The following is a 10,000-nucleotide window of genomic DNA, read 5'->3' as shown; positions in this document are numbered from 1 at the left end:
GAAAGTGGATCTCAGAGTGTTTGTATATGAGATATTAGTGTGTGTGTGTGTGTGTGTGTGTGTATGTGTGTATGTGTCTGTGACTTGTGTTGTAACTCTTATGTTTTTCTTTGGTGGGGTGGGGTTTGGGACACTATGGGAACAGGTGGTGGTGAATGCTCTTCTCGGAGCCATCCCCTCCATCATGAACGTGCTCCTGGTCTGCCTGATCTTCTGGCTCATCTTCAGCATCATGGGCGTCAACCTGTTCGCCGGAAAGTACTACTACTGCGTCAACACCACCACGGGCGAGAGGTTCGACATTAAAGTGGTGAATAACATGACGGAATGCCACGCCCTGGTGAACGACAGCGCCCGTTGGGACAACGTTAAAATCAACTTTGACAACGTGGGAGCGGGCTATCTGGCTCTGCTGCAAGTGGTGAGACAGAGCGAAAAGACAAATTCCGTCACTCAGAACATCGCTTTTACGGGTTTAGAACGAAAAAAAAGAAAAAGAAAACGTCTTTTTTTTCTCTTAGCGGTTTTAGACTGCGTCTTATTCAGCTTCGTTTACTTTATCGGGAAGATAAAGCGAATTTGTCGATTTTGCTTTTTTTTTTTTTTTTTTTTTCTCGAGAATCCTTAGATTTATACTGAAGTCTTTAGACTTCAGTATAAACTCTACACGATCACCCAAATTTCCATAATGAAAGTCATGAATATGTCGATGCCAGCACTGAAAAAGAAAAATTTTATAACGGCCGTGTGAGAAGACCAGTTGAAATTGGAGAATAACCAGTAAACAATAATCCAAGTAGTCTTTTGTGTATTTGTAATCAGACTGATTCTGCTCTCACATCTGTCCTAAGATCACATTTATATCTATCAATGGTATTTTGAATATTAATCAGATTCTCTGTTCTCATCTCTCCCAAGGCGACGTTTAAAGGTTGGATGGACATCATGTACGCGGCAGTAGACTCACGGGACGTAAGTGATTGGAAAAAGGAAAAAAATACCTTCATGTGATTTTTTCCCTTGCTAACTGCTCAGGAAAAGGCTAGCCCTTGGTTTAAATGCTGAACTGACTTTAACAGTCACTTTTCTAGTCGCTTCTAGGTAGAAGTAGGTCAAACCAGCACAGCGCTTCTAGTAAGACTTCACAGCGGTCAAATGACCGGCGCTCGGCGCTTCTAGTGTTAAATGACGAGTTACGGTGAAGGGTGTGGGTGTGGATGTTGAGGGTTCTTTTTTTTTTTTTTTGAGTTTTCAAGATTTTTTTTTTTCAAAGTGTGTAAACTGTTTTCTTTTTTTTTCAGTTGGAAGAGCAGCCAAAGTACGAAGTGAACCTTTACATGTACCTGTACTTCGTCATCTTCATCATCTTCGGTTCCTTCTTCACCCTCAACCTCTTCATTGGTGTCATCATCGACAACTTCAACCAGCAAAAGAAAAAGATGAGTGTTTAAACCAGTCTAAACCAGCGCTTCAGTGTGACTAACTGGCATTACCGAAGCTTAGTAGAAAATATACCACAGAAAGTGTGTTTAATAAAATCAAGAATGATGTGTTTGATCTGAAGAACAAATGAAACCAAAAATCGAAATAGATATGTAATAGCCTTTTATTTAGACACAATAGTGTTGATACTCAGTAGATAGATAGATAGATAGATAGATAGAAATATTTATTGATAGTGAATATTCTACCAGTTCCAAGAAGTATATAGTTATAGACTTATACACACAGACAAACAAACAAACACACACACAGACAAACAAACAAACACACACACATACGCACACACATACGCACACATTTCACCTTTCAACATGTGTTTGCACACACAACTGACATTTACTAAGGTCTAAAAGGTGTGGGGTCAAGAGCATAACATGGAGTCATGCAAACATGGCTACATTTTCTTATGTCCATGGTTATAACCATCTTTTCTTTTTTGTCCTTTACTTTGGAGGTCAGGACATCTTCATGACAGAAGAACAGAAAAAATACTACAATGCCATGAAAAAGCTTGGCTCCAAGAAACCCCAGAAACCAATCCCCAGGCCTGCGGTATAGAATTCCGTATAAACTCTAACACACACACACACACACACACAAAAATTACATTGCTGATTTCAGTCTGAGCTGCAAATGACTAGAAAACAATTTTAATGAAAAGAGAATAGCATTGCAACTGTACATATGCAGCCTTATACTTCATTTTTTATACTTAATGGTGATACTTGATGATCTTAGCTTTCTTCTAATCAGCATGAATGCATTTCTTGAACTTGGATTACAGCATCTTCTAAGTAAACAAAACCTGTCAAATTGTAAGTTTGTAACTGAGTTTATGATACATACATTGTGTAATCAGTGAATTCCTTGCCTCTATTTGAACTGACACTGAATTGAATTTGTGTTTTTGTCGTTTTATGTCTCTGCAGAATAAGTTCCAGGGTTGTGTCTTTGATTGTATCACGAAACAAGCCTTTGACATTGTTATCATGGTCCTCATCTGCCTAAACATGGTTACTATGATGGTGGAAACTGACGACCAGACAGAGGATATGGATAACATCCTGTACTGGATTAATTTGGTCTTCATCGTTCTCTTCACCGGAGAGTGCGTCTTGAAAATGATCTCTCTCCGTCACTACTTCTTCACCGTTGGCTGGAACATCTTTGACTTTGTCGTTGTGATCCTGTCAATTGTCGGTAAGGGTTGCAGGAAGGTTCCGGGACGGTTAAGTGTACTGTGAATTTTGATGCTGTTGGCATGCTGTAGCTAAGTTTCTAACTGTGATGCAAAGCTCTCAGTCAAAAGCCTCTCACTCATAAGTCTCTGTTTTGATGTACCAGAGACAAAATGGTCAAAAAATAGTCATTAATCATCGTAATTGTTTAAAAAAAAAAAAAAAAGACACTGAAGATGTTTTATCGATATTGATGTCCTCATGCTGTTATTACGTTATATTAGACTGAAGTTCAAAATATGAATTTCTAAAATGAGAACGTTAGCAGTACTTGAGGTTCTGTATTCCTGTAAGGAAGGTCTGTCTTTCGTATTGCTATCATTCAAACATTGAAACAATGACTGTGATAAAAATATTAGTTCGATCGATAAATTAAAATTCAATGTGGGTTTTTGTTTCCAGGGATGTTTCTCTCAGAGGTCATAGAGAAGTATTTTGTCTCTCCCACCTTGTTCCGAGTCATCCGATTGGCTAGGATTGGACGTATCCTCCGCCTCATTAAAGGTGCCAAGGGTATCCGCACACTACTGTTTGCCTTGATGATGTCACTCCCTGCCCTGTTCAATATCGGACTCCTTCTCTTCCTGGTCATGTTCATCTATGCCATATTTGGAATGTCCAACTTCGCTTACGTCAAGCGGGAGGCGGGAATCGATGACATGTTCAACTTCGAGACGTTTGGGAATTCCATGCTGTGCCTGTTTCAGATTACTACTTCTGCCGGCTGGGACGGTCTACTGGCACCCATCCTCAACAAACGTGAGCCTGACTGCGACAGCAGGACGGAACACCCCGGAAACTCGTATCGCGGCGACTGCGGCAACCCGTCAGTGGGCATCTTCTTTTTCGTCAGCTACATCATTATCTGCTTCCTGATTGTGGTGAACATGTACATCGCTGTCATCTTGGAGAACTTCAGTGTAGCCACCGAGGAGAGTGCTGAGCCTCTCAGCGAGGACGATTTCGAGATGTTCTATGAGGTTTGGGAACGCTTCGACCCCAACGCCACGCAGTTCGTGGAGTACGACAAGCTTTCCGACTTCGCCGATGCTTTGGACCCTCCCTTGCGCATTCCCAAACCCAACAAGATACAGCTCATTGCGATGGACCTTCCCATGGTCAGCGGGGACCGCATTCACTGCCTGGATATCCTGTTTGCCTTCACGTTACGCGTACTGGGGGAGGAGGGGGAGATGGACGCCCTGCGAGGACAGATGGAGGACCGCTTCATGGCCTCCAACCCTTCCAAAGTCTCCTACGAACCCATCACCACCACCCTGCGACGCAAGCAGGAGGAGATGTCCGCCATCGTCATCCAGAGGGCCTTCCGACGCTATCGCATCAGGAAGACGGTGAAGAAGGCTTCGGACATGTACCGGCAACAGCTTCAGGACGGCGGAGGGAAGCTTCCGGAAAAGGAGGTGCTGGTGATAGGGAAGTTCCACGAGAATTCGGCGTCGGACAAAACCGACATGACTCCGTCTTCTGCGTCCCCTCCGTCGTACAACAGCGTGGCCAAGTCAGAGAAGGACAAGTACGAAAAAGAGAGGAGAGAGAAGGAGGACATAGCAAAAGATTCAAGAGAAAGGAAGAAATGAACGGAAAAAAAAACCTGTGCCCTGTGAGACGGTTGTTTGCAGAACAGGAGGAGTACTGGGGTACAAGCTCCCCTCCCCCCCTCTTCTCAAGGTTTTGGGACCAATGCCAAACGGAACGTGTGTTGGACATGTGTGTGCGTGTCTGTGTGTGTGTGTGTGAGCGAGAATGTGTAAACAAAGTTAGGGTATGTTTGTGATGAAAGAGGCTTTCAGAAGCCAGATTTAGGGAGACATTGCTGTGGTAATGGACATATGCACACACACATACACAGACACACATACACACACACACACACACACACACACACACACACACACATACACGTGTACACATACACTCTTAAACAGTGCGACTGTTCTCTCACCCATGGACACTTGGTGGGAAACAAAGATGGAGGCTCCTGAATGGGGCGTGAATTGGTTCTTTTTAATTTTTTGAGTGTTGTAACAATCCTAAAAGAAAACTAATGTATACTGTTAAGGCATCAGAAGGTAGTGCCGACTCCGTGTCTGATGTCTTTGGAGTCGAATGACCGTGAATCACACGCCTGCTTATTTTGTTACAATGTTACACACAAATCAAACAAACAAACAAACAAAAGTCTCATTCGTCTGTCTTTTTTTAACGATTATGTCGATATTTTCTACTCATCTGTTTTGATTGTGCAAATGATTTACTCAAAAGGGCATGTCTGGGCGAGAGTTGGGGAATGTGGTGTTATCTGAACGATTAAATGTTCGGACAACTGGGAATTCAAACGGATAACTTGGAATTCGGACGACACAAAAAAGATAGTTTTGTGCTATGATTCTGCTGGTGGCTGTAATGGCTAATAGACACAATGGGGAAATGTTCTGTTAAAGCAGGTTTGGACGGTGTGGGTTAATGATCCGTCTGTCTGATCATGGATAAATTTATGTAATGTATTCGTGAGGCCTTACTGAACAAATTACAAAATGTTTTTTTTCTATATTTAGAAAACAAACAAACAAACAAACAAAAAAACCTAGTAAATTTCTACAGCTGTTTACAGAAACACCAGAAACTCAAGTCAAGTATCTGTGCTTTGACTCAACTGCTGAAATAACTTTAAAAATAAATAAAAAAAATAAAAATAATAATAATAAATAAATAAATAAACAAACAAAGAAGAATGTGCGAAAACGAAACATCGTGGAATGATGATTTTAAAAACACCATTTGTGAACTATTTGTGAAACCATGCTACAATTCCCTTCTGACATAGAAATCAACGGGAACATCAGCAGACTCAGATTCAGAGATACCTGAATGTATAATCCAGCGAAAGTTCCGAGTAACAAAAGACGTGAACAGTAATGTAACCACGCTGAATGTCTTAACGCCGGAGAGCCACACCCCTTCCCATCCACACCCCTCCTCTAACGATCCCTTCTGTTTTTTATGTATTGTGTATAGGTTTTATTTTACTTCAGAAAGCAACAACAACAACAACAACAGCGGCAGCAGCAGCAGCAACAACAACAACAACATCAACAAAAAAGAAAGAAATCTTCCATATGTTTTTGAGTGTGAGTGTGTGTGTGTTAGGTACAGGCGTAATTAGAAAAGGTGACTCCTCCTTGCAAGAGAGCAACTAGGGATTGGATTTTTAATGTCTGTTCTCTATACATGTTGAACTTCAAAAAAAAAAATATTTAAAAAAAAAATAATAAAAAATTCAATATCGGTTCATTTCAATATACGACAAGCTCTTTTGTTGAAGTGGTGATCTGATGGTGATATATTTGTAAATATTGTGCTGCAAGGTTTTGTTTTTTTTTTTTCTCTCTTTTTTTTTCTTTTTGTTAGGCACGCCATATGTCACCTCTGTACTCTTTCTGTAGAGGAGCACTCTGACACACAAATTAAACTATGATGTGGATGCATACTAACTATGTGTGTGTGTGGGTGACTGTGTGTATGTGTGTGTGTGTGTGTGTGTGTGTGTGCGCACGCGCGCGTGTGTGTGTCGAATGGGATCACCATTGACGTGCTTTATTGTCACTTTTATGGTTTATTGTTTATAATGTACATAGTAGTTTTAAAACTCATCTTCTTAAATCAAATTATTTTATTTACTATTTTTTTTCTTTTTTTTTTTTTGCACAGTGCTGTCGGAGGCAGAGGTCATGAGTTTTCTTTTTTTTTTTTTTAAATTTTGATTCTTTTATTTACCTATTTATTTATTTGTTTATTTATTTTTTGTAAATATGAAATATGAAGCAATCAGTGGTTGTCATTTCTCATTTGTAGTGTCGTAGTAAAATGCATGCACTATACTAACCAATTACACGGTGACATTATTTTAAAAAGCCAAAAGAATAAAGATCATATTTTTTGTACCAAAGTCTACTTAAGTTCCTCTTTACTTTAAAACACATTATATGCTCCGTATAAATCTTATCCAAATTCCAGAAGATGTATGTCACAGTCTATGATACTATTTTGAAAGATTATATCTGAGAATTCCTTTTTTTTGTTGGTTTTTTTTTGTTACAATGACATGTTTGAATTTGAGAATTTGTGATTTTTTATTTTTTTTTTTGCCCTGTTGCTCAGAATGTGCATAAACTTTTTCTCTTTTTTTCAGAACAAAGAAATTACAGACGTCCTCTGTAGTTTTCCAAAATAAAACAGATTTTGGAAAGCATTTAATTTCAGGTCTTATACGTTTGTTGTTGAAGTGAACCGGTATGTTTTAGCAGGACTCTGATTGGTCAGAGCAGGTCACGGTTTACACTGCGTTTTTAAGACGCAGATCAAAAGCTGTCGGACATGAATATGCATTTTTTTGTTTTGACTGTTTCATGTTCATGACTCTTTGTTGAAAGGAAAGGCAAATTATGGAAATATAAACTGAGTCACACCCTGTCAGCAGTAACTCATTCCCTGGTTCTGTGCAGAAACAGTAAAGAGAGAAAAAGAGGAGATGAACAGTGGATGAAGGCAGTAAAAAAAAAAAAAGATGAAAGGATAGGAAAGGAAGAGAAGAGGGAGGGAAGGAAGGGAGACAGGAAGTGAAATTAATCTTAGTAAGTGAAATTGGCAACGGTGGCCCGACTTTTACAGTCTTTCAAACAATGACTCACTTCATTATTTTAAGCCCAGCTCAAGGCCCAATCAGCCAACCGACGTGTGTGTGTCTGTGTGTGTGTGTGTGTGTGTGTGAGGGAGAGAGAGAGAGAGAGAGAGAGAGAGAGAAAGAGAGGAGATACTCTATAATCAGGAGTGACCCTGCTGGAGATTCTCTCCTGTTGCCTAGCAACCTGACATCACAGCGCTTCCTCCAGTGATTGATCAGTCTCTGAGAACGTCTACCCAGAATGCTCTTGGGTGATGTTTAGCAGGCTTCCCCTGCCCAACCCCCATCCCTTTTACACACACACACACACACACACACGTGCATGCAAAACAACCATATGTACAGGATAGCACACATGTTAATGATATTCACTGACAGTTTTTCACAATAAAACAGATTTAAAGCTGAATCTTTTTCCCCTCTGTGTACGTTTATGTGCATGTGAGTGTGTGTGTGGGGTGCAGAGATAAGAAGAGAGAGCAGTAAATGCCATAAGGTTAAAGCTAATTTCTGCTCAAACCTGAATATGCAACGTCCAACATCCTCTGAGGCTTTTCTGGAGAGGCTCTTTTAAAATGTGTCCTTTCAAAACAGACTAACCTGTAGACGGGTGAGGTCTACACACACACACACACACACACACACACACACACACAGTCACACTCTCAGCTCTCTTTCCCTCATTCTAGCCCATCTGTAGACAAACATTCTCTCATTTTGTTTTGTTGTCTCTGGCAGGCTTTGACAATGTGGGCGTTTAAATCTTTCTTTTTGTTTGTGGTGGGAGGTATTGTGTGTTTGTGTTTGTGAGAGAGAGACAGAGAGAGAGGGGGGGGGGTCCAAACAGTTTTACTCTTTCAGTGGAGTGTCTGTGTTAGCCTTCTAGGAATCTTGGCAGTCTCTTAATTAAACCATAAATACAAGACATAATACATATATATGTGCCGGCAGTCAATAAAGACATTTTTGAACATCAATTATTTTACACCTGTGGTTTACAGAAAGATCAATTATTTTACAACTATGGTTTACAAAATGAAAAGGGTACAAAAGACCCCCACAGTCTACTCAGTACTGAAAGCAGATCTATTTTAGCTGTAAATAAAGAGAAGTCAGGGGAAGGGGCTGTGAAGACAATTTAGCTGGAACAGGAATAGATCAGTATGCAAATAACCTAACTCCTGATTGGCTGTTTGTTTGACTTTGGTTACCAGCTGGCTCTGCTATGATGTCACTCTTAGCTTTGTCACAGATGCCGCCTTGTGGTGGAATAATAACATGACACAGACAGTACTGTGGTGTCTATGGGGAAAAGACAGTGTATGTGGAAATGAACACAGATTTCCAGTGCTCAAAAAAATGTCCTTTAGTCACTGACTTGAAAAAATGCCTTTTTGTGATTATTTATTTATTTATTTATCTTTTGTAGTTTAACATTGACAGCATAGACAGCTAGGATATGGTTCTTATTGGTGGATAATGAGGTTGAACTGTAGAACTGCTTTACGGTTCATTCTGAAGTTGAATGCTAGATTTGCTAAAAGTAAAGTATTTATATTTGTAAATAGCTCCTGCCTCTTTACCTGAGACATGGTTCTTTGGCTGGCCAAGCAAGAAGCTGTCCAGAAATTCTCCTCTGAAAGTTTCACTGATAATTCAAATTAGAACAGGAAAAGCGGAAGTGTTTCTTTCTTGGTTAAAGCTGGTTAGAGTATTTAAACACACATGGCTAGTTAAGTATTGTATATGGGAGTTAATAATAGATTAATGAGGTGTTTCAGACATGGCTGTAGCCAGTCAGTTAAACATTTTGTTTGTGGTTATAACGGGTTAGTTAAGTATATCATGCATAAAATACTGGTTAGCATCAGGATGTTGACATGGTGCAGGGTACAGTGATCAGTCGCCTGCTTTTTACACACTGTTCTTCATGTCCATCTGTCAGCTTTGGCCATGTAGTAACTGGCACCTGGGTATATGGTTTTCTACAACTGAGCCCAACACCAACAACAAGGATGAACGCTCCACCAGACGCTGTCCGAGGATGTTAGACCAAAATCCCGGTCTGATCCTGTTTTCTGTCCCTCCGACATGTCTGCTAGGCAGTCTGACCCTTCCTCTGTTAACCACAGAAACACTGCTATTCAACGTTAATCCCCAATGACGCTTACTCCTCTTGGACCTCTTTGTCAGGTCTCTCAGTTTTTATTTGTTATTACTTGTATAACCCACACCATCCCACACTGTCATCGCAATGTCTCCTAATATATATGTATCCGTCCTGTCCTCTCTGTCTTTGTCAGTTTGACCTCAGAGATCTCTGTTATTTCCTGTTGTTTGTCATGTAGTAGTCTATCGACTAACTTAAGGGTGCCAGAGAAGAATGGGCTCCCCCTCCTGAGTCTTGGTTCCTCCCAAGGTTTCCTCCTATCTAAGAGAGTCCTCCCCAGTCTGAGGGAGTTCTAAGGTTGTTTTTTTTTTTTTTTGACTATGTCTATTGTAAAAAGCATTACACAAATAAAACGGAATTGAATCGAGTATTTTATGTTTGGGTTAG

At 40.3% G+C, this 10,000-nt stretch overlaps 1 protein-coding gene across 4 annotated transcripts in view; it reads left to right on the top strand.

Annotated features, from left to right (window-relative positions):
• The window catches only part of scn1lab (sodium channel, voltage-gated, type I like, alpha b), a 28,636-nt gene extending 24,297 nt beyond the window's left edge, over window positions 1-4,339 (top strand). For all 4 annotated transcript variants that reach the window (XM_030781841.1, XM_030781838.1, XM_030781842.1 and 1 more), the window contains exons 21-26: window positions 146-421; window positions 919-972; window positions 1,302-1,439; window positions 1,951-2,055; window positions 2,433-2,703; window positions 3,144-4,339. In XM_030781841.1, coding sequence (XP_030637701.1) covers window positions 146-421; window positions 919-972; window positions 1,302-1,439; window positions 1,951-2,055; window positions 2,433-2,703; window positions 3,144-4,339 — 2,040 coding nt within the window. The remainder of the gene's footprint in view (window positions 1-145; window positions 422-918; window positions 973-1,301; window positions 1,440-1,950; window positions 2,056-2,432; window positions 2,704-3,143) is intronic.
• The last annotated feature ends 5,661 nt before the right edge of the window (window positions 4,340-10,000 follow it).

The sequence above is a fragment of the Chanos chanos genome, chromosome 8 (assembly GCF_902362185.1).
Source record: "Chanos chanos chromosome 8, fChaCha1.1, whole genome shotgun sequence".
In the NCBI taxonomy this organism is placed as follows: domain Eukaryota; kingdom Metazoa; phylum Chordata; class Actinopteri; order Gonorynchiformes; family Chanidae; genus Chanos; species Chanos chanos.
The sequence above is the reverse complement of the archived record's forward strand: the minus strand, read 5'-3'. Positions and strand labels throughout refer to the sequence as shown.